The sequence below is a fragment of the Arvicola amphibius genome, chromosome 2 (assembly GCF_903992535.2).
Source record: "Arvicola amphibius chromosome 2, mArvAmp1.2, whole genome shotgun sequence".
Lineage (NCBI taxonomy): Eukaryota > Metazoa > Chordata > Mammalia > Rodentia > Cricetidae > Arvicola > Arvicola amphibius.
Window position 1 is genome coordinate 118244793 of NC_052048.2, and position 25663 is coordinate 118270455.

Genomic DNA, 25663 nt, shown 5'->3' on the forward strand with positions numbered 1-25663 from the left:
GAGCTTACAATTTCAGGAAGGTTTGTGTAATTGCTAACAGTAACTTTGGTTCTTGTTGAAACATCTGGCAAATCAACAACCAAACCTCTCCATGTGACAAATATCTCAAGAAATGGGGGCTTGGATGTTTTCAAAGTTGAATTCACATCTTAAACAAACAAACAAATCTCTTCAAGAGACACTAAGTGGCTTCATGATGGGGTTACCACTGCTGTGCGAAGGGGACTTAGTCAACTCTGCAAGCGAGCGAAGGACAGGCGAGTCATCAGACCTGCTCCGCTAGGGAGCTTAAGCCATGTGAGGATTCTGGGTGATAGGGATTGATCCTTCTGTGCCCAGGCTTGTAAACAGTTTTGGTACATACATATCACATAGGTATTTTGTATGCTTGTGTTTTTGTTTTGAGGTAGGATCTGGCATTAAACTCACTATGCCTCAAAGGAGTAGCAATCCTCCTGCCTCTGCCTCCTGAGTATTGAGATCACAGGTACCTGCTGGGAGGTTTATGTATTTAATAGGAAATACAGACCCATAATATATGAGCAATGAGATAAATCTCACCTCGTTTTCCCTAGCCTCTCACTTCCCCTCCCACAGTTACTACTACTTCTTGCAAAATCCCGTTTGCAGTATTGCAAGCCTTAGTGCATGCCCCTTGATGAAAATAAAAGGCTGATGAGTGCTCCCATAACCAATTAAAAGTGCCCTCTTAAAACAGGGATTCCCTACTGAGACATGCTCTTCAGTGCTGGACTGTGCAAGCCAGGATCTGCAAGTTCAGTGGCTTCCCTCTTCTGTATCCTAGCACCCTGTGTCCCTACAACACTGGCTACAGGGCTGTGTGAACAGAACTACTTTATTTTCCAACACTGTATTCATTACAACTTTGTTCTTCAATACTTTAGAATTACAAGCTTCCATCTTATCTGAAAGTACATCGGAACTGTATCAGTAACACTTGTGATTTATAGAATGGCAATGAACACTGCCTTTGAGAAACCGAGGAAAGCTTACAGGAAAAACACAGACACACATACACTTACAGACATGCCCATATAAAACACAGACACACTCATACACACATACAGACACTCACACACAGATATACACACATATTACACACAAATGCCCATACAAAACACATAGATACACACACATACACACAATGCATATACACATACACTTACACACACACCACACACATGCTCATACAATACAGACACACACACACACATCACACATATACCCACACAATATACACAGATACCAGACACACAGACACACACACACACTGAGGGCTATTCATTTCCAATGGAGCAGAGAGACTAAGTTGCCTATGGACATTAGGTTACTCATAGATAATTATACTTCAGAGCCGAGATAAAACATCTCCTGACGAGGTCACAGCAAAGTACAGAGAGAAGTGAGAGGTGATGTAAAATCAATTAGATGCTAACAAAGCAAGCGTTCAAGCGTTCGGTAAGTACATTGGGAGCAACACTGAAATTCTAAGTTGAAGGGTCAAATTGCTTAAAAGTGTGATTATGTATTTCGATGAAGACAAATACAAAGCAGTAAAAGATATTAAAGGTTTTTTTTTTTTTAACTTTCATCACAACAAGTGACTGTTCTTCCATTATTATTTCCCATGTACTTGGACAAACAGAATATAGACAATTTAACCCTAAGCCTATTTCTAGCAGTGTGGACCTTCAACTAACAAAGACGAGAATGTAGTGACACAAGACACAGTTCATCAAGAACAATCGGACCAGAGGTGATGTGCAAGCAAGCTGAAGCTCAGCAACGAGCCAAGGCGAAAGCAGCTCTCCCTGCAGCCAACTGTGCTGAGGCCTTCTCTTCCATTCACTAGAAACAAAGACGATGCTGGGCCCCAGGCAACTGGGATGAGAGAATTCCATTCATTTTCTGTCTCAAATGTTTAAATTATCTCCTTTAAGAAATTATATGGAAATAATAAGTGTCTTACATCAGCTCAACAGTTTGGGTGGATATATTTATTTTCCTGTTCCTTAAAGTGAGAGATAAAACAAAAAACAAAAACAATTCTCTGAACTCAAAAGCGCCAGGATGAAACCAAAGGCAAGCCTAAAATTTCAAATGCACACGACCTAACACCGTGTCCCTCCACGTGGGAGACTAAACTCTCGCTCTTCTTACAGCTTTTTACCTCTAAGATTAAACACCTTTCAACTTTCTGCTGAAAATTATTTTTAGAAATAAGAAATTCCTTTTCCGTCATCATTCCTTTTATGGGCATCTTCTTCAAACCAAAGTGGACATCTCATAATAATATGCTTTTACGCTTTTGGTTTTTTGAGACAAGGTCTTATGTCACCTAGGCTGGTCTCAACTCCCTATGTTGCCAAGGAAGACTTTCAGCTACTGACTGATTCCTCCCCAGGGTGACAGGCACACATGGGCTACCACACCCTGTTTTGTAATCAAATTCTTATTTAACAGAAAAAGCACCTGAGTTTCTTTAAGATTTTCTATCTGTGAAGCCCACAGCCATTTTTTAAGATCCTTTAGGGGGAATCTGTATGGCTCTACCAGCCTCATTTGCCTCCGTAGCTAATACAAATCGTGTGTAGGTTTTTGGGTATGTGGCAATGAGAGAAGCGCCCACAGGTCAAGCAGATAACCTCTGTTCTAACAACAGCAACAAAAGAGAAACATAAGCAAGACTGAATGTGTTGGAAACAGGAGCCTGAGTCAGAGACGCTATGAGATAATGCATGATTATGAAATGGAAACCAAACTGGACAAAGACTGTTCAGCCACAATGGTGCTAATTTGTAAAAACTAAACATGTATGTTCAGGCAGTTTTCTTAAAGAGGATTCTTAGATTTACTTGAAATTGATTATGTTGTCTAACAAATACGGGATTAGTTATGAAGCCCTGTTTTCTATAATCTGAATGAGGACAGCAGAAGGCTGGGGGGGGAGGTAGGGGATTTGCTGAGACATACTAACTAGTATAAATTAGTAAATTTTATTTGAACCTAATGGATCCTTAAGGCAGGATTGTGCTGTCTCATTAGGAGTTTTATCATAAGACAATCCTTTGGGTTTCCACTGCCACACTACCAAACAGGCAGAAGTGCTTTGGTTAAGGTTCCTCTGGGCCATGTGTCACAAAAGCCCACTGGGTAAGGTCACCTCCCCACCTTCTGATTAGTTCTACTCTGAAAATTTACAGGGATTTCAATTCGATGCTGTTTTTCAGGATGGCATGATAAAATGGCAGCAGACAAGAACAATGTTTAAAAAAAAACAAAGGCTGTACACAAGAACTTATGTTTATTGCAAACAAACAAAAAGAGAGCGAGGGAAAGAGGATGGTGAGAGGAGCGGAACGTGTAAGGCTAAGAATTGAAAAGCGTCTTACATTCTGCCCTAATGGCAGCATAATTAATAGCAACAAACGGCCGTCTCGCTGCCTGCCGCAGCCGCAGGGTGTTTTTGCAGACCTGACGAGCAATTTTTGTGAAATATGTAGTATGAAGGAAGAAAGCTTGGCGGGTCTTCACTGCAGACTTGGGGCTCCCAGTGTTCCGGACCGGCATGCCCTGCATGGCCTGCCGGGACAGGTGGCTCCTCACACGTGGGTCCTGCAATTGCGGAAAACAATGGGGTTTACAGAGGAGAACTTGCCAGAGCGCTTGGCTACTTCCACCGTGTTCAACGTCCTAGGAAGCACTGTAACTTGGGAGCCTGCCCCTCAAGGGAAAAGCAGCGTGCATGTTTGGTAAGAACGTGGTGGCGGGGGTACAGCATGGCAGGATGGCACTCAATCCCAGTTCACATGCGCCATCGGTAGGAAGCTGCCAGAGTGGGGCTGTTTACTGTGAGGAGTCCGGGGCTGGCATCGGCTCCGCTGGGACTAGCTTCACTCTGGTAGACACTGGTGCTTGACAGCCTCAGTCTATGAGGATCACCAAGGTCGCCCTTCAATTACTGTTGACCCCAGACGGGGCTCTTCTTGTCCCTCCATAATAGCCGAGGGAAGAGAATGTTTAATTCCTGCTTGGTATTTGATGTAATAAGGTTTGCAACAGTATGTAAAGGTTACAAGCTGTTTTGAAACCAAGACTGTTTATAAGCCTCCACTCAGGCAAGTGCCTCCCACACACCTTATCCTTTTGCCTGAATAATCTCAAAAGACCAATATTTTGAATACCTGAAAAAACACGACTTGTCTCTGCTTCCATGTTCACACCCAGCCTGAGTGTGCAATGCTGTGTTTAACTCTAAAACCCAGCTTTGTTCATTTGTAAAGTGTCCTGTGTGGCATTCCCGCTTCCCGGTTTCCAGTAACCGGGAAACATGGCGTTTTTGCCCCTGCAAAGACCACACTCACGTACCTCTGCAGTAGGGCTGGGAGACTTCTGTTCTTCTGACTGGGTGGGCATTTTCAGACCTCCATACTTTTTCCAGTACAGCCAACAGGTCGCACACAGTCTACACTGCATATTAGGCGGGCCCCAGGAATACCACTGATGAGACTGTGTGGCTAGAGACAGAGGGAGAGGGGCTATGAAATCCATGGTCTCACACTCGACCTCAGAGACACCCCGAAGCCACAGCTAGCTTACACTGTTGTCTTCTTCCCAAGGCTGTACGCCAGGCATGACGTATAGCACACACATGACGGTACAGCACACACACGACGACGGTATAGCACACACAAGATGGTATAGCACACACATGCATTTTTCAGCACTCTGAATACATGGAGCCCTTTGTTTCTGCCACACACCAGTGTTTGTCACGTCTGTTATGAGAAGCTATTGGATGACACACCTTGACTCATGCCTTAGGCTGCTGAGATTTTGGTTTGTTAATTAAAAGTGATTTCATTATGTACATGTCTGGATATTATTGTTATTAAGCTCCTCAGCAGTGTTTAAAACCTGAACCGTATGCTTCAGAAGCTCTTGCAGGGATTAATAATAAGGTACTCAAGAGGGGACTCGCTGGTAAGTCAGGAGCCAAATAAAACCAGAAATCTGTCTGTTGTTCTTTACACAAGAAACAAAAACCTCACTATAGAATTTCTTTCTAAACACAGACTGTCCTGAAGACTCTAGATCCCTACCACACGAACACATACAGCAGACATGGCGTCGTGTTTAGTAAGGCCTGATCCCGCTGACTGACTGCTTGGCTGGTTAAGTTCTTCAGCTTAACCCTGTCCCTCAACACTAGAAGGGAGAGCTAGGGACAGGTGGAAACAGCGGTGGTGACAGGTGGTTAAAACCGCAGCAGAGACTGCAGTACCAACTCTGTGAACTATGCGCCCCTTGCTTGTAAGCTAACACCATCTGGGTGAAGCCATCAGCTGGCACAGGAGGGCAACCTCCAAGGAAAACCTCACACATGCAAAGAGGAAAAGTCAGAGCTACAGTGCGGCTCGGGGCAGATCGCAGGCTGGGCACACAAAGTGCGGCTCGGGGCAGATCGCAGGCTGGGCACACAAAGTGCGGCTCGGGGCAGATCGCAGGCTGGGCACACAAAGTGCGGCTCGGGGCAGATCGCAGGCTGGGCACACAAAGTGCGGCTCGGGGCAGATCGCAGGCTGGGCACACAAAGTGCGGCTCGGGGCAGATCGCAGGCTGGGCACACAAAGTGCGGCTCGGGGCAGATCGCAGGCTGGGCACACAAAGTGCGGCTCGGGGCAGATCGCAGGCTGGGCACACAAAGTGCGGCTCGGGGCAGATCGCAGGCTGGGCACACAAAGTGCGGCTCGGGGCAGATCGCAGGCTGGGCACACAAAGTGCGGCTCGGGGCAGATCGCAGGCTGGGCACACAAAGTGCGGCTCGGGGCAGATCGCAGGCTGGGCACACAAAGTGCGGCTCGGGGCAGATCGCAGGCTGGGCACACAAAGTGCGGCTCGGGGCAGATCGCAGGCTGGGCACACAAAGTGCGGCTCGGGGCAGATCGCAGGCTGGGCACACAAAGTGCGGCTCGGGGCAGATCGCAGGCTGGGCACACAAAGGCCCTAGGTCTGATTCCTACTTCCATAAACTCCTAAAGAGCGAATTGCTTTTACACAATTCAGAATAACTTACACATTCATCAGGTGCTGCTCTTTTTGGGTGTGGGGGTTTTGTGACAGGGTTTCTCTGTGCAGACCAGGCTGGCCTCGAACTCACAGAGATCTGCCTGCCTCTGCCTCTTGAGTGCTGGGATTTAAGGCGTGCGCCACCCGCCCGGCCCTCATGTACCGCTCTCGGAAGATTCCTTTTAAAGAGAAGCCTAAGCCCCTTTTCTCTTTTAACTAAAACAATAAAGTTGACTTTTTGAGACAGATTTCATCAAAACATCTTAATTACATGTGTATATGAGTGCAAATGCCCTTGAAGGCCGAGGTGCTGGATCCCCAACTTGGGTCCTCTGCAAGACTAGTGTGTGCTCTTAACCACTGAGCCATCTCTCTAGCTCCCAGTTAACTTTGTTTAAATACAAATAAGAAAACCCAAGGTTGTCTCCTAGCCTACATACATGCATACACACACACATTCACCTCCATATATATGTGTACCCACACAGGAACATACACATACAGCAGAATATCATTGTGCTGTGGTGGCACATGCCTGTGGTTCAAATTCTCAGCAGGCTGAGCCAGGAGGACAGTGAGTTAGAGGTCAGCCTGGGCTTCATAGGGAGACCCTGCCTCAAAAACCCAACCCAAAGCAACAATAACAGAAAGGAGAGTTCCTGCTGCTTGAGATTTTAAGTAAACATACATGGTGTCAACTACAGATCAGATCATCTCACCAACCCCATATAACACAAGGGCACACATAATAACCTTGCAGAGATAAATACAGCAAGGCCCGAGGCCAAAAGCAAATATCATAGCATGGCATTTCCCCAACTGGTTCCCTGGGAGCCTGAGGGCTGTAGCATTGGTGTCTCCACACCTGCCTCTCCTCCAGAAGCATCAAGCACATTTAATTTGTGGGAGGACACTGAGGGGATGTGCTATGTAGCACAGTACCATGGTTTGGGCTAAACTAATACAACTGCACACAGTTAAAAAGAAGACAACAAAACCTGCCAGCAAACACAGAGCCCACAGAGGAAACCAGAGCAAATGCACACCCTCCTTATCTGTGTGGTACAAGGGTACCCAGCGAATGCCCCTTTGCTCCCAGTGGGAGACCAGGACAGGTACCCGCTCACTTTGGAGAGATACCACCTGCCTCTGCACAGCAGTAACATGACGACTTCTAGAAGCTTCTCTCCTCCTCCCTTCCTCTGCCCCCCACCCCAGTGCAGGACAGCTCCCCCACCAACCAGGCACCGCCTCTAAACTGACTCACCATAGCAGCTCTCACAGGCTCGCCCAAGGAGGGTGTTCTGGGGCTGGAACGTGGTCCCCACAGCTCCGTTCACAGACTTGCCATTGCTGGTGGATATTTGGTTGGGATTTGGTTTGCTGCTTTCAATGAAACGTAAGGTGAAATGATAAAAATAATTTGTAGGACAAGGCAAAAAGCTGGCCCCTCCTTACTAATTTACCTTCACTAAAATACAAATAGATACTTATTATATTTAGTGAAGAAGAAACAGACCGGCAAAAGCAGGATGCTAAGATGAACCCAAGTATGGGAGGCAGAAGAAGAGAGCGAATGAGAACGCAGGATAATGACAGGCACGCATGAAGATGCTATGATGAACCCAGGACTCTGTATACTAACCTAAAAAATGACAACAAAACCAAAACTTAAGGAAACTCACGCACACAAAACACCCTTAATACATCGACACACATGATTCCAGGAACTTACATAAGAGGGTGTATCTGGTGGAATGGTAAGAAATAAATAAAAAGAAATAAAACCAAGGCACTCCTTTATGGCAAATAAAGCTATAAAACAGCCATTGTTTTCGGCATCCCCTGTGTCTACAGCAGTGCTATTTCTTCATAGCACACCGTGCTTTTGAAAGACAGGAGTCACCAGACTTTATCCTCATCATAAATTTTCCTGAGAGAATTTTTTTTGGATTGAATAAATTAAGCTAAAGGCAGTGCTGTGTGACTGAGATAGCCCTGGCACTGCTCCTGGGGGTGGGTGTGTTGTGTGACTGAGATAGCCCTGGCATCGCTTCTGGGGTGATGTTGTGTGACTGTGATAGCCCTGGCACTGCTCCTGGGGGAGGGGTGACACTGTGGCTTCTGCAGTGTCCCAGACTGAGTAGGGTGGAACAAAGATGCAGTTGAGCCATGTGGGGCCACCCTCCACCCCACAGCGGAGGAGCACCTGTCCTGGGCTCAAGATAAAAGTCCATATTACGTTTGAAGTTTTATAAGACAGATTAGCATTTAAGATGAGGAAACCTTTAGATCCCTACCCCCCACTTAAGAAAACACTTTAGGAGGAAAAAAGACATGGGTCAGAAAACTAACTTAATTAGAGACACTGATAAGACTAAGTGCAAACACACCAGAGACAGAGTCAGGGCAGCCATAATTTTACACATAGCCCAGACATATCATGGCGCTTACTGTGTAAACAGAGCTGCCAGCAGGCTAGCTCCTGCCCAGAGCTGGCAAATACAGAGTCAATGAAGAGTCAACAAAGACCTGCCACAGGAGAGCTTTCTTCTAGGGGACCTTTCACCTCTGTTACACAGTGAGACATTCTCAAACCAACAACAAACAAGCAAACAAACCAATAATAAATAAATGAAACAAGTTTTATTGTTGCTGTTTGTTTGGTTTCTTTTTTAAAACAAACAGAAAAAAAGTGGGGCCAGGCATGGTGGCACATGCCTTTAATCCCAGCACTCTGGAGGCAGAGGAAGGCGGATCTCTGTGAATTTGAGGTTATGTAGAGAAAGACCATGTCCCAATAAAGAAAAGGAACGGAAAGAAAGGGAAAAAGAAAAGTGGTTCAGAGAAACTAAAGTTCCCAAAGAGGTGTAACGATTTCCAATTAAAAAGGAATCTACCATGTAGCAGCTTAAATCATGCTTCCCACCACTTGAAGTCAAGCCAGAAGTTCCCCAGAAATATGGAAACTTGGCATTTAAATGCAGGGCTAAATATATGAGTCTAAGAAGGGCCGATGCTGGCTTGGGAAGAGGGCTTGGCAGTTAGGTGCACTTGCTGCTCTTGCAGAGGCCCTGGGTTTGATTCCCAGCACCCACACAGTGGCTCACAACCATCCATAACTCCAGTTCTAGGGGATCTGATCCCTCTTCTGACCTCCCTGAACAACACGCACACACATGATCCACAGACATACAAGTGAGCAAAATGCCTATACACATAAGATACATAAATAAATCCAAGAGAGAAAAAGAGCGGATGCTATCTTCAGTTGAGGTGCCTGGAAGAAGACAGGAGCACAAACGCAGCTGGCTGTGCAAATGGGTTGCACTCACTGCCTGGCTGAGTAAGCCACCGTTTGGAATCACAGTGACTACAGCAGACCCGAGGATCACTGAGGATAGCCACCTAAAGATTAAATCAAGGACACTGAGCAATGTTTACAGAGACACTCCTTGAAACTGTCCTTTCTTTAATCCACCCTCCCCTCGTCTGTGCTCCAGACTCCTACCATCTCTGGCCCCTGGAGCATTTTGGACATATCATTCTCCCCTTGGACCCTCAAGTTACTATTTATACATAATGGTAGTTATGAATGGTTGAGAGTCACCATGTGGGTGCTGGGAATCAAACCCAGGTCCTCTGCAAGAGCAGCCAGTGCTCTTAACCACTGAACCATGTCTCCAGCCCAACTCTGGACCTTCTTAGGCTCCTGTATTTAAGTTTTATCCTTTCCCATTTGACAGATTCTCGCTTTGCCATTAGCTTGTCTCTGTTCACGAGCAGTTTCCGCCACTCCATGACATCACAGTGACTTCCAAATTGCTGAGTTCCTGGCTCTACTGCACCAGCATCCAGCAATGCTCATCTCGCCCCTTCCTTGAAGCACACTCTGCCTTTCGTCTCCCCTGACTCACCCGCTGTCCATGTGCAGCTATGAGACACTGTTTGCTCTAGAAACACGGAATTGATTCCAAGTTCCCTGTAAAGCCCATTTCTGGATGCTCTCCCCCGGATTTCTAATCATGATTTGAAGTGGCATCATTCTCTGCTCAAGTTTACAGCGTCTCCAGCTGAGCCCTTGCCCCTGAGTAAGGTCAGTATGTTTAGTATATACTGGACACATATCCACAATCCTTTTTTGATAGAACAAACTCAAAATGGCCTAACCTGATACTCTACCACCATTTCCGAGCTTAGTGACTGGCAGGACAATCCACCCAATGGTGGACTCAAACGGGACATGCTGAAGCCAGTCGCCTCCTAATATGGCATCATCTCCAGAGCTCTTTCCAGGTCGAGCTGGTGTCATCTCCCCTCCTGAGAACCCATAACTCGTCTCCCCATATGTATACCACTGCTTCCTGGAGCCACATTCCAAATGCAACCTGCGATCTTTTTCAAGACCATGACATGTCTTCATATAAAATTCTTCCATTCTTCAAGTCAAGGGACCCCATATACCTGCCCCCTCCCCACCAGGTTGGCTCTTTCCACACTGCCACACCGTCTTTCTCTGGGCTCCTCAACTATGCCCAGCCCTGTCCCAGCTCAGGACACCATTGGCCTAGAAAGCCTATGTTGGCTGTTCAGTACCTCTGCCATCAACAGAGTGCACCCATACTTCCTCAGGGACATAACAAGCTACTCATCCCCCCTCCCAAAGCTATCTTCTTGGTCACTTTTCTCAGCACACCAGGTCTGTACTGTGTGCCTCCAGGGGGCAGCTGCCTTTAACCTCCTCCCCAGCACCAACACAGCGTCGTGACTGTAACAGACTGAAAGACACTGCTAGGCTCAAAGCATGACAAAGAGAATTCTTAATCTATTAAAAAAAAACCAGCATTTTAATTCATAATTAACTTGGAAATTCACTGAATGACTGAGATTTACAAACAACCCGAAACCCAGCGTATTTTCAAATAATGCACGTTGTTTATGAGTATGATCAGAATGTGCTTGTTCTCCAAGGATCACTTTGATCAGAATGTAGAAAACTTTTCCTGTAAAGGGCTCAATGGTTAAAAAGTTCAGGTTTGGGGATAACAAGAGTCACAACCACTAAATTCTGCACTTGGACTGCAAAAGCAGGTTTAGACAATAAGCACAGAGGCCTGTGCTCCAGTCAAACTTGTCACAGCCTCCAGTGACAGTTGACATTCTATCCAGACTAGCGTCGGGTCCCTGACTCAGATAAAAAGCCACGGGCCACTCAGTGAGCCTTGGCCACTGCTGCTCTCTCTCAGGAGACAGCACTGTGGGCCCAGGGAAGGCCGCTTCACGAGAGCTCCTGCATTGAGTCACAGTGTTTTCTTTGTGGGATGACACATTTAGAATCCGTAAAGTAAATATATAATTTTAAAGGATCTCAAAATGACCCTGCAGAAGAAAAAGGATAATTATGGGACGAGTAAAAGCCAGTTTTAAAAAAGTCAACCAAAGCCGAGCATAGTAGTGAATGTCTTTAACCCAAGTACTGGGGAGGTGGGGGGGGCAGAGGCAGGCAGGTCTCTGTGTTTGAAGCCAGTCTGGTCTACAGAATGAATTCCAGGACAACTAGGGCTACACAGTGAGATCATATCTTGAAAAAAAAAGAAAGAAAACCAAAACCAATGCACCCCCCCAACACATAAAGAAAAACCAACAAAAAGTAAACTAGTTTTATGTATATACATCTTGAGATTATCATGAAAGCCCATACTTCATTGTCCAATAAGCCTCCTATATGTAAAAGCATGTATCATGCAATATACTCAAATCCAGCAAAGAAAAATGCATATAAAATGACTGAATTTGGCTCAAAGAATTAGGAAAGTCTTGGAGCAGCAGAGAGAAAGTTGTAGTGAATCTGAGGGACCAAATCTAAGACCTCAACAACAGAAGAGTGCAAGACACTGAAAACAGCGAGTAAGACCCAAACTGACATCCACATACATGACAATTACCTGTAAACCCCAAAGACAGAATGCTGGAAACACTCAGAACCTACCGACTGTTTATAAAGCATGGCCCAAGGAACAATGTAAAATCCTCAACGAATCATGCAAACAACATACCTCAAAAAGATGACCACACTAACTAGACAGCACTCAGCCCACAATGCGGAAGCTCTATGGAACACAGTTTGCTTCGTGTAACAGACTTAGTTTAGCTCCTCTCACTGGGAGGTCTGACACTTGCCACATAGTTCAATGCAAAACGGGGGGGGGGGGGGGGGGCAGAGCGGTTTACCCCCAACCCTTAAGCCGGGTTGCTCAGTCCTGTCACCTACTGTTTTCTTTCCTAAATCATTTCAGTGGGACAACAGAAAACAACTTTTGGACTTTGAGGAGGAAAAAGGTAAGACACACAAAGAAATTCAGGTTTGTCACAATGAGTAAATGACATGTTTGGAGTGACAGAATTAAGAGCAGGATAAATGTTTCATAAGACCAGTTACTTACTAAGTTGGGATATATACTTGTTTCAGTTTGCTCTCAGCTTCGGCTGCTTTTAGGCGTTTCTAATTCGAAAGATGGACAAAACAGTTTACATAAAATGCATACTAATTATTAACATCTCATAGCCTTAAAAACACAAGAAGATAAAGATTACAGCACAATTCTTATTTAAGATTTCTATCATAAACATATTCTAAAGCTTTAGTAATTTAAGAACGTCATTAGCTTCTAAGCTAGAGAAATGTAAAAGCACACATAAAGTTTCTGAAATAGATTTTTAAAGTGAAGCAATGAAAAGTTCCACTTCCCAATCTTTTATGAGGAAACATGTGGTGGTGGTGGTGGTGGTGGTGGTGTGTGTGTGTGTGTGTGTGTGTGTGTGTGTGTGTAAAAAGTGTGTAAAATTGAACCTGGGGCCTCGACACATGCTAAGCACATACTCTACCACCGAGCTTTACCTCCAGTCCTCAGAGGACATCAACAATAGCTGTTCTTAGTTTTGTAAATTCAGTTTTCTATTTTGGTTCTTGTCTTTCTGGAAGGAAAATGTGCACATATACTGTCCCACCACCACCAACACGCACACACATACACCAAACAAAAACTTTGCTTATAAAAAATATTTAGAGATAGTTCTAAAACCCATGCAAGACTTGCAGTGAGAAAGTCTGCAAGAGGAAATGACTGTAGTTACTCTAAAAAAAAAACCTAAATAAAGCTTTACCCTCAAATGATGAACCATATGTAGTAACTGTTGTCAGGTCTGAGACAGGGTTTGGCTGTGTAGCTGAGATGACCCGGAACTCACTACTGTGCTGGTCAGCCTTGCCTCAAACTCCCAAAGTGCTGGGTTTACAGGTATGCGCCTCTACACCTGGCTCTGCAGCAACCTTAAACCTCGGCTGAGCTCACAAAACGCTGTACTGACGCCAACCGGGAGCCAAATGCAGGGAAAGAGAGGGAAGGAGAGCACATCTCAGATCTACGTCCTGATCAATGTAAAATTAAAAGCAAATAGAAAGGGGAACAGCACACGGTCCCCAGAGAGACTACAAACCCACCCTTCAGTTGTCCAAGCAGATGAAAGCAAAAATATTCAGGGCTAACCTGAAACTTCAAATGGAGACAACATTTTTGGAAAATAATCTTTTCCAAGAACATTTAACTAAGCGTCTTTAGTGCTGTTCCTGTCCCTTCTTTGGGGACTTCCTGACTTGAGCAGCACAGGTTTCCAGGCAGCAGAGCCTTCATTTCCACCACAGTTGTTTAAAATATGCACTTTCTGCATTACATATGGTGTTGACACTGGGAATTGTTCAATACACTGTGGATTTCTATCCACTATTCATGACCACGGCAACTCCTGGCATGCGGGAGCCATCCTAAAGATGCATTTGTATAGCATCCAGTACAGCAAGCCACTGGACAGCTTGCACATTTAGGCAAATGCTGTCTGTTTTTAATCTCTGCCTTGTTCTGCATGTGACTGCAAGACTCTAAAACAGGCCTTTACTGAGGTCATTTCCCCAAAGGCAGGTTTTTCAAAATAAGTAACTAAGAGCTATATGAATTTAGGACATTTGGGAAGAACTCAAACATTAAATGGTTCCCTACTTTTAGATGACTTTGAAGGAGAAAGCATCAAATTACAAAGACTAAGGCTACCATACCCAGGCTTGGTGGCAAACACCTGCAATCCTAGCACTCCAGGCTGAAGCAGGAGGAACTCAAGTTTAGGAACAGCCTAAGCTACCCAGTGAGACCCTGTCTCAAAATAACAAATGTGTTACAATTAAGGTCAAAAGCTGAGGGAAGGACTGGGCATACAGCTCGGAGGCAGAGCGCCTACCTACCATAGACTAGCCTTAGGTAGGCTCTCTAGCACTGCAGAAGGGACCTCAAAAGGGGTAAGCTCTAGAGCTTGCAGAACAGACCTATAAAAACGTCATGTAAGGAGGTTTCAGAAAATCATAGAAGTATCTGATGTCATCAGGCTCAATTTTTAATCCATAGAACATATCGTCCATGGGTTCATGACAGGGCTGGATTTCTAGTACACCCCACTTGTCATAAAGAGATGAAGCCCCAGCCATACAAGGGAAACAAGGTCTCTTGACCCACATCTCTCTCTATTATTGTTCTCAAATCATCACGAAAATAAATGCGGAGAACAGTGAACTATTAAGATGAAAATATTAAAAAAAAAAAGACATGAAATCGTGGAATTGAAGTAGTTCTAAGAAAGGTCAAACGGGCTCGGGATGAGTACACTGCTAACCAGCACTGACACAAACAGAAAGCGCGCTGAATGGTGCTGGTGGCACGGAAGTTACCTGCTGCACGTATCTGTCAGTAGTTTTCCACATGTAGTAATATTCAATGATGCTCGTCAAGGACTTCCATGGGAGCTGAAAGATATTTATGATGATAATGAAAACAACTCATGGCATAAAGTGTTTTCCTTCAAAACCACTTATTTGAAATGAAGGATCTATATCTTAGACTCATTCTAGAAATAAAATCTTAAAAAAAGTAATTCTTAGCAAAAAGTACACGTTATATTTAATAAGAGATCCCATTCAATGCATGCATTCCATTCCTCATCAATTTGATTAAAAATTATAATCATCATCACTGGGAAGATTTCCTGACTTACTCAGGAAAGGTTTTAGCCCCATGAAGCAGTGACAGGAGAGACTGAAGGACAATTAATTAACTAATTAAAATGAGCCTTTTGCATCATGCTAGACAACCACACTGCTGTTAAGCTATATCATCACCTCTGATGCATAATTTTAGAAATATTATTTAAACAGTCCGAGGCTGAGTTACTCCAACTGTTAAAGAGGTCACTGCAACTGCGTATCTTCTACTGGTCTCTGGCGTAATATTTCTCAACCCTTTCCTGACAACTCTGTTTTGTTTTATTATAAAACAACAGGCTACATCTCTGGGGAGAAAAGGACCAAGCTAATTGTGTTTTCTATTTAAAAAGTAAGTTTGCCTTTGCTGTTTTCCATAATAAAAAAAAAGCCGACTCATGAATTTTAGAGCAAAGAAGACACTCCTCATAGCCCTCTGCAGATGAGGTCATTACCCAGACAACTGAGAGTGGTAGGCCTCCACGGTAACAGGGAGCATTGGCAGGGCCATCTTGAACTGTGGGCGCTGTTGATAACTCAGCCCTGACTCCCAGCATGCCATAAGGAGGAGCCACTTAAAACCACACCCTTGGACACCTAGCAGCTGTGGGAGTTGGGACCTACCTGGCACCATCCACGCCAACCTAGACTCCCCCAACTAATTTCCTTACATGTTTGTCCTAAAGAAGCCAGGAAGTTCAGAGAAAGGCAGTGTTCGCAGCTGATTTGGATGGCAATTTAAACAGTAGTTACAAGGACGTGACTTTTGCCGTTTGCAGGACCACAGCACAGCCACTAGCCGTGAGGTGCAAATAACTGTTCAGGGTTTTCAGTTTTAAACCCAGTGTGTTCATCTAATGGAGTTGTTTGAAAGACGGTGAAAGCACCTTCAGCAGGGCCCCAGGTCAGCCATGCTGTGGTTTCTAAACAGGCTAAGAGCCATTACTGTCTTCTCTCCTAAACAAAGAAGGATCTGACAGGCATTTGTCTGGAAAGCCGAGAAAAGGAAGCCAAGGGGCCATGTAAGCCCAGCCATTTTACATTGTATGTCAACCGGTCCATGAAGCCCAGACAGGCCACGCCCACACCTGTCCAGCTATTGTACGCTGTGTGTCATCTGGTCCATGAAGCCCATATAGGTCTAGCCCGGCACCAGGTCCTTCTAACCAGGGACAGTGGCAGGCAATTAACAGTTGATTCAGTGCCCCCTCTCTCTCTCTCAACCTCAGTTATGGCTTCAGGAGAGCTCCTGCGACACCCACTCCCAAAGACGTCAACACCTGTCAGATGGTGTCTTTCAGGATCAGTGAGGCAACACTGCAACACCAGCGATGACCCAGCGAGCCACGAGACACATTACACTCACCATTTGAATGGAAGGAAAGCGACTCCAGATAGCAGAGCATGGTGGGGCACGCCTCTAGCCCCACCCAGCTTTGGGATTCTGAGGCAGGAGGACCAAGTTTGAGGCCAGCCTGGACTACATGAGACCTTCTTTCAAAAAACAAAAGAAGGAGGCTGGAGAACACATTTTTTAAAGATTTATTTATTTATTATATATACAGTGTTATGCCTGCACACCGTTAGAGGACACCAGATCTCATTACAGATGGTTGTAAGACACCATGTGTTTGCTGGGAACTGAACTCAGGACCTCTGGAAGGGCAGCAAGAGCTCTTAACCTCTGAGACATCTCTCCACAGCCCCCAGAGAGACACATTTGCTGCTCCTCCAGAGGACCCCTGTTCAGTTCCCAGCATCCACATAGTAGCTTACAACCTCCTATACTTCCAGTACTGGGGGATCCAATGCCCTCTTCTGGATTCTATGGGCACCAGGCATGCATGTGACACGCAGACACACATGCAGACCAAACACCCATATACACAGAATAAAAGTAAATAGTGAAAAGAGAAGAACTCCAAGTCTTGTGGTTCAGATTATCTCTTATTCATTGCTGCCCCAAACAGCATAATTGGCTAAATATGCAAACATAATAAAAGGCAGCAGACCAAATGGAAGAGTTGGTTTAGTCACACGTGCTCACGCCCAGCAGGATGTGAGAGCTGCACGTGAAAATGGAGTAGCCAGTGACGTCATGGAAATGAGACTTGCCAGCATCAAAAGGATAATGTGTCGCTTGGATACTGCAGAAGGATCCCATGGGTGGATATGATGGGCTTGCTGGAATAATCCTGCAAGCTAGTCAGGCAGTAAAATCCATTAGGTGAGAATTGGGGTGGGGGTGGGAGATGCCAGGAGAGCTAGCCGGGTAGGGAGACTTTCCTGGTGGGTGAGGAAACTCAGATCTCTGTGGTCCTGTGAGACACAGAGCTGCAAAGATGGCAAACACGGACAGCAGTGCAGGATGAAAACTCAGCAGCAAAGCAAGCCCCAAAGCTGGGACAGCTGAATAGTCTGCACCCACCCCACCCCAAGACCTGAATGGACCAGACATGCTCATTTCAGCATACAAACACTATTATACTCAGTCTGCTAGTGTTTGTACAAGGTAACTCTGCATCTAAAAAAAAAAAAATCACACCAAAAAAAAAAAAACAAAACAAATCCCATGAAATGCAAAAAAAGCTAGACTATAAATAACCCATTGTCAAGGAATGAAGTAACGGACAGACCTCAAGCTCTGAACTAGCCCCAAATGCTAGAACACTCAAACACAAACTTTAAGATAACTGTATGGGCCGGGCGGTGGTGGCTCACGCCTTTAATCCCAGCACTCGGGAGGCAGAGGCAGGCGGATCTCTGAGTTCAAGGCCAGCCTGGTCTACAAGAGCTAGTTCCAGGACAGGCTCTAGAAACTACAGGGAAACCCTGTCTCGAAAAACCAAAAAAAAAAAAAAAAAAAAAAAAAAAGATAACTGTATGGATATAGTGCACTTTCATGGGTGTGGGGTATGGGGAACAGCCCAGAACCTTGTGCAGGCTTACATACATCTCTATCCCCTGCCCCCAAAATTAACATTGACTATGTTAGCTGGAAAGGAGGACAATATTTAGGACTGCAGGGAATATGTTGGAAATTTCATTAAGCAAAAGATAGAGGTACGGTTGATGTATAAATAGCATGTGGATTCTGTGGCTCGCATTCAACAGATTTGAAGTGTGAGCCTGTGGCCACTGAGGCTGTGTGTTAGCATCACAGACTATCAAGCCTGTCAGTAAGCCACTGGGGACAAAGGAGCTATGTCTTGCCAGACTGGGAGCCACAGGAGCTGTGTGGGGCCCGGGACCTGAGAATCAGGGATGAGCAGCCAGGGGTGGGCAGCTGAGCCACAGAGGTCAGTTTGGCCAAGCACCCAGGCTTATGATTCCATGGCATTAGCCCCAGTGTCCCGGGCTTTGTTTAGGAAGTGTGGGGTCGCATGGCTCTGCCCTTCCAACTGCTTGCAGCTCAATCAGGTAGGATCTTTCAGGTCAAGGGAACAGGTTTAAAATCTTGCCTTGTTTTTGATCCTCAGTGAGGCCTAGCAATTCACAAATGACAGCCACAGAGGGGTAGAGAAAGACACCACACTCTATGTTCTCTTGTCCTCTCAGGAAACATGGGATTGCTCCTTCCACCACAAACATGCAAACCCACAAGAAAGATGACACCGCTGCCATCAAGGAGATGGGTGCTGTGAGAAAGGAAGAGCCTAGAACGGAAAAAGAGAAGCGCCTGCACTGCTGTGAGCAAGCTAGCTGGGGCAGGATTCCTGCCATAGAGCAGATAAGCACCAAATTCTGAACTATCACCGGAACACAAAGGAAACAGGAAACCCTTCACTTCAGCGTTTCTCATCTCATCCATTATGAGAACAGTGTGTTTTTGTCATTGCCGTGAGAGAGGGTCTCACATAGCCCAGACTAGTCTCAAAACTTGCCAAGTAGTTGAGTGTGGCCTTGAGCTCTGGATCCTCCCGCCTCTGCCTCCCAAGCACTGGTTTCATAAACGTGTACCACACCATATTTGGCTCAAGATTTTGTTGTTTATAACAAACAAACAAAACAACTCATTTATTTATTTGTTTGTTTATTATGGGTGTGAGTATGTGCACACACAGACAGTTTGCAGTGTCAGTTTTCACCACCCACCACATGAGTCCAGGGCATGAATCTCAGGTTAGAAAGCTGGGCAGTTAAGTGCCCTTACGGGCTTAACCATCTCATTGACCCAGAATAGGATCTTTGGAAGACTTTTGAGCTTGCACTTTTAGCTGTATTATGCTCATAACTTTTATACCAATAACACTGTACTGCTATGACCACCTGACCATAAGTCTTTAACAAAGTGTAATTTCTAGGCTGGCCTTGAACTCAAGATCTTCCAGACCGAGTTGCCTGACCATTAGGATTACAGAGACTTGTCACCTGCCTGGTTTTAGTATTTCGTACTATAGCACATAACAGTCTAGGTGTGACTGAGGTTTTGTTAGGGCAGATTTCATTGGTAACAACAACGTATAAGTACTGTGCCTGAAATATAATATATCAATCTACATTGATAAGTAACAGTTTTGTTTTAGAACTAATTCAAGAGATAGTCAACAAAGTGGAAGGCATGGCACCAGCTTATATCTAAGTGTGATCATCAAGGAGTGGATCCTTAGGTCAGTTCAGCAGTATACGCTTGTAATCCCAACACTCGGGAGGCAGATACAGGATGACCTGCCCAGGTTTGTACCAGCTAGGGTGACACAGTCTGGCCCTACCACAAGAAAATAAGCAAACAAACAAACATTTTTACAATTAAAATGAAGGATGGTTATTATAGAAAGCAATTTATAAAGATCTCAAGCGAAACGTCTTTTTCAAAGAGGATAAATTTAACTAAAGAAAGCAAGACATCTGGAGTGGTTGTGCAGTTATAATGCCCGCTACTCCAAATGCTGAGGCAGAAGGTAGCAAGTTCAAGGGAAGCCTGTGCAACTTAGCAAAACTCTGACAAAGAAGGCTTGAAAGGGCTTGGGGTTAGAGCTCAGTGATGGGATGCTCCCGACACACCAGAGAGTTGGATTTGCTCGCTAGGACCGAAAACTTAAAAATAGGTCTTCCCCAGCATGCTCGAGCACGCAAACACACACACACACACACACACACGCACGCACGCACGCACGCACGCACGCACGCACGCAACAGTAACTGTCAGTAGACGTGTTAGGTGTGGTCATTACTTCTCAGTATGTGTACATCACGCTGTGCAACTTGAATACACAATTTCTCAATTAATCTAAAAAGGAATAGATTTTAGGCATAATAAGATTGATTCTAAGTAGAACGCTGCATATCATTAAGAATCAAAGACAAGCTAGGGGCAGTGATGCTGCATGCCTTTAATCCCAGCACTTGAGAGACAAAGAGGCAGGTGAATCTCTGTGAGTTCAAGGCCAGCCTGGTCTACAAGAGCTAGCTCCAGGTCAGGTTCCAAAGCTACAGAGAAACCCTGTCTTGAAAAAACAAAACAAATCAGAGGCAGTTGGGAACTGAAAAGCAAATCCGGCTCTTTTGCTTGGTCAAGGTTACACCTGTTACAAATACACATCAACAATTGGTAACACAACTAGAGGAAGTCTAGAAAAGACAGAGAGAGTACACACAGAGTGTAATACTTAGCACAAATGCTCAGAAAAGGCCATATTTCTTCTTGGAAATCAGAGTGCTGCAGAGGGTAAATTCATGCAGCCAAGGTGTATGTATTCTAGGAGCTCAGGACTCCTCGACCTGGGTCACAGTCACAATACAAAGCAAATGTCAACTGCTTCCTTATTAGTGACCCTTCATTCTATTTTAAGCGATAAAATCACTGGCAGTGGCTGAGGGTATGGCCGGTGGCAGAACACATTCTCAAGGCCCTGGCACCAACTAAACTGTTAGAGGCGTACTAAATGTGTAAGAGTTAACAAACAGATAAATCAACATTCAGTCTCGAGCCCATTCATGGTTTTCCACTTACAAAGTCCTGGCGGATGTCATTGAAGTCTTTGCCATACTTCTCCAGGGCTTCTTCGAACAAGCTGGCTTCAGAGGCCGACCACTCCTCCATCTCATCTCTGCACAGGACCGGTCCTCCAAGTGGCACGAGGACACTGATGGCACTGCTCAGGTCATAGCTGTGCCTGTACAGTGTGTCCATGGCATGGAACTGGGAGAAGAAAAGCAAACATGAAATGTCAAGTGGGCACCTACACCTGCAGGCCAGCAAAAACCAGAGCACTGAATGCAGATACGTGTAATTAACAGTATCCTTAGTAGTTCCTTTTAAAAAACAAAATCAAACAGCCAAACACCACCGAATAATTGTTTTAAGAGAATGCTTACTGGTAAAAGAATGCTAAGGTGTTTTAAAAATACATCCATTTGGATGACAACAACCATGAAGATCCAAATGCTCAAAATATTCAATTAAGAACACAATCAATTTGATTTCAAGATTTCATTTACTTAAAAATACCTAAGTCACTCCAATTACTGGGGAAGACCGGCATAATCACCACTGACTAGGAAGGCATACTATGCGTGAGAGAGAAAGCATTGTATTAAAAACAATAGTTCATGTTAGAGAATAATGTACTATTAAAAAGAACAAGAGATGGAAAGAAACATCAGAATAGTGCATATTTAAAGTAAAATTATATATTTAGGCCAACGAGATGGCTCAGCAGTAAAGGTGCTTGCTGCCAAGCCTGACAGCCTGAGTTCAATTCCCTCACCCACATGGTGGGTGAGAGAATTGACTCCATGGCACACATATACTCACACACATACATATATACACATATCATAAACACGTAAAAGAAATACATATTCATATTAAACACAAAACAAACAACAAGATTACAAATTCATATTCTAATGTAACTTGGTTGAGACTTTGACCAAGAACAGACGAGAAGACATGGTTATAAAAGCCAGGCCAGTGTGGGCTTCTACAGATGATAAGCAAGGATGATTTGAGAAGGGGACAGAGGTGAGGACATATTTAGGAGGGCGTGGTGGTGTACTCCCCGTCATGCACCAAGTGTTGGGCTTGACTCCGCGTGCCCTATCGTATATAAAACTTCAGAACTTTTGATAGTTTATCTATTGAAGAGAGAGTCCTTTACACGTGTGCACAGAGGTTTACGAATGCCAAGAAAACGGCAAAGTAGGACAGTCAGCCCTGCAAACACACACACATGCATACATGCACACACACACAGACTGGCTGGCCAGGCTATCCTGCCTCTGTGTCTATCCCACTATACATGCAGGCTTTGGAGCACATGAATGCCAAGCCTTGCATCTTTTACACCACCACAACAGGTCATCATTTAAAACTTCACAAGTACACAGGATGTGGTAGCGCACACCTTTAATCCCAGCACTTGGAGGCAGAGGCAGGCATCTTTGAGTTAATGTCAGTTACACAGTGAGATCCTGTCACTCAATAAAACAAATACATTAAAAAAATTAATTAGCCAGGAGGTGGTGATGTGCACCTTTAATCCCAGCATTCTGGAGAGGCAGTGGCAGGTGGATCTCTGACTTCAAGGCCAGCCTGGTCTACAGAGCAAGTTCTAGGTCCAACCAGGGCTATGCAGAGAAATTCTGCCTCAAAAAACCAAACAACAACAATAATTAATTAATTAGTTAAAATATATTTATAGTTGGGCATGGTAGTACATGTCTGTAATCCTAACACACTCAGGAGTGAGGATTACAAATTTGAAGCCGGCCAACCAGTGAAATCCTATAACACAACAAGGATGCATTTACACTGTGAGACATGAACCAAAATGGCCAACACGGGCATAGAAGTTGAATTTGTTGACAAAGCCAAAGGCAGCAACTGGTACAGATCTGTTTAGTGACTGAACAGGGTTTGGCATTAGCTTTAAAACAAATCTCTGGATTCCACAAAACAAAAAGTCGAAGAGAAAATGCCATTATCAGTTTCCCTTGACAGTCACAGCTTGGCGACCGTCTGAGGTGCTCATTTGCTGCAGGCGTCAGTGATGGACAGCATCTCTGAAAGAAGCTCTCTCTGCCGCCACGGCTTCAGAATGCCACGGCTTCAGAATGCTGACCCTGCTCTTGCCTCCTGCTCATACCTGGTCAAGTTTCACAAGCAATGAATCTGATTCTCTAGTCTCACACACTAGACCCTGTGATTTACCTATTTCTTTTATCTCCAAATCTGAGTACTCTTTCTGACCTCATTATAAAAACAGAGAGATCAATAGTACCTAGGGATTCTTTCAACTAAGGATAGGGCCATAAACTGTTACTTTAATGTCCTAAATTGACAACAGGTAATAAAATTGAAAAAAAACTGAAAGACTAGGTAGTGTTCAAAAGCCAATCCCACCACTTGGGATGTGGAGGCAGGAGGATATGGGGGTCAGTGTTATCCTTGAATATAATAAGTCTGTCTCAAAAAAACTAAAAGCAACAAAGCCAATAATTATACAAGGGCTCGAGTATAGCTCAGTACCAGACTTGCTAGAGGTCCCAGGTATGATCTTCAACACCCCCGCTAAAAGCATATGCAAATTAACTGTGACAATGAAATGTCTCAAAAGGTAAAAGCAATTTTTATAACTAACTGGTGCTTTGAAACCAAATGTCACAGAATTAAACGTTTTTGTCTCAGGTAACAGTGCACCGACCAGCTAGTCGGAAGAAACCCACATTATAAGCCATAGCACAAGCCATGTGTAAGGATATCCACTGTATTCAGCTATTGAGGAGGCTCAGACTGCAGGACAGCTTCCAGGCCACCAACCAGCTCCAGCCAGCATTAAAACCATGAGACTCATCTCAAATAAGTGAACTGCAGCTTGGCAGAGAGGCAGTGCAGTTGGTAGTTGGCTGAACAAGGCACCGCTGAACTTGAGGGGACAATTTCACAATGGAAACCACAGGGTCCTACCTCTCAGAAGGCCCTTTAACCTCATCTTTCTGAGACACTCAGGTGTTGCTTTGAATGGACTTTTGTGTGGTCTAACTATACTCTTTAAAAGCTTTAAGTAAAAGAACATAGTTTCTATACCCAAAGAAAACAACATTCAATAAAGAAAATAGCTGGGCACATGCCTTTAATCCCAGCACTTGGGAGGCAGAGGCAGGCAGATCTCTGTAAGTTCGAGGTCAACCTGGTCTACAGAGCAAGTTCCAGGACAGTTAGGAGCTACATAGAGAATTCTTGTCTCTAAAAGACAAAAAAACAGCAAACCAAAACAAAAAAAGGAAGAAAATTTAAGAGACCATACAAATTCGGTGGTGTGTACTCCAGAATACGGACTGGGAGGACACAAAGGACACTCTGGGGACCCTACACTGTATCTACACCTAGTAATGCTTTTACACTGATGTATGCAACCATGAAGTTCACTCCATGGATGAGATATAGTGTACATATATCTCAACTTAAAATTTGAAAACTAAGCATAAAACAACCCAAGTCCCCCTCAAATAAATGCTTTGCAAAGACCACATCTTTTCAATAAATACAAACACACGTTGCAAGATCCATTCAAATCTAAATTTTGAAAATCACAACCAAGCACAAGCTGTTCCCTCTGCCAAAAAGTAAAGGTGTTGTCACATTTCATCCCATTCACAACAGATGGCAGTGACAAACAGAAGTATTTTAGGAGGAAGACTGACAAGAAAGTCTCGGAGGGGTTTTCATCTTTTGTTCATTAAATAGAAGCATGCTGTGGCAAACTGGTTTGTTGGTCAGCAAACATTTCACCTTCTGCCTTGGACCTCCTTCCACAGGAGGCTACTCTGCCCCCACACAGATATTGGGCTTTTGTCACATGATTTGCTTGGCCAGTAGCATGGTAAGATATAGGACATAGCTGGGCAGTGGTAGCACACACCTTTTATCCCAGCACTTGTGAGGCACAGGCAGGGTGGATCTCTAGGTTCCATGGTAGCCTGGTCTGCAAAGTGAGTTCCAGGACAGCCAGGGCTACACAGAGAAAGACTGTCTCAAAAAAACCAAAACAAAACAAAAACAGAAGGGAGGGAATATGAGGCAAGAAATCTTTGGTGTGTGTTTGTGCATTTGACTTTGGTCTCTTGCGCTACTGCCTTGTGTTCACGGAGGCTAGGAGGCTAAGAGATGCAGGAGAGTGGACCTGGCCCAGTGCGTAGCTTGGCTGGGTCTAGTTCACGGGAATCCCTGACGATCTGCAGCTGAGTAGCTGAGATGAGGCATGCACTGGATAAGCCTCTGCATTCTGGGGCAGTGTGTGAGCAACGCCATTTGAGAACCCACATTCGTGGAGGTGCTCCAAGTTCTGCGGGCGGCCGCCTTCGCAGTTGGTCTAGATGGAGCTGTTTCAGCTCAAGATTGATGGGTGACGCAGGGCGTAAGGGCCCTGCTCTGAGACAGCGCTTCAGTGTGCCCCATCAGTTGGCTGTGACTTCCATTCAGACTGCAGGGAGGACCACCTCTGCTAGTTTTGCAATCCCGCCTGCTTCCCCTGCACTACAGCAGTA

At 44.8% G+C, this 25663-nt stretch overlaps 1 protein-coding gene across 3 annotated transcripts in view; it reads right to left on the reverse strand.

Moving 5' to 3' along the window:
• The window catches only part of Mta3 (metastasis associated 1 family member 3), a 126619-nt gene that overhangs the window by 23884 nt on the left and 77072 nt on the right, over positions 1-25663 (reverse strand). For 2 of the 3 annotated variants that reach the window (XM_038318727.1, XM_038318726.1), the window contains exons 8-13: positions 21126-21314; positions 14864-14938; positions 12534-12592; positions 7358-7476; positions 4390-4538; positions 3414-3636 (exon numbers count right to left, since the gene is read on the reverse strand). In XM_038318727.1, coding sequence (XP_038174655.1) covers positions 3414-3636; positions 4390-4538; positions 7358-7476; positions 12534-12592; positions 14864-14938; positions 21126-21314 — 814 coding nt within the window. The remainder of the gene's footprint in view (positions 1-3413; positions 3637-4389; positions 4539-7357; positions 7477-12533; positions 12593-14863; positions 14939-21125; positions 21315-25663) is intronic. The other variant, XM_038318725.1, reaches the window with a different exon arrangement.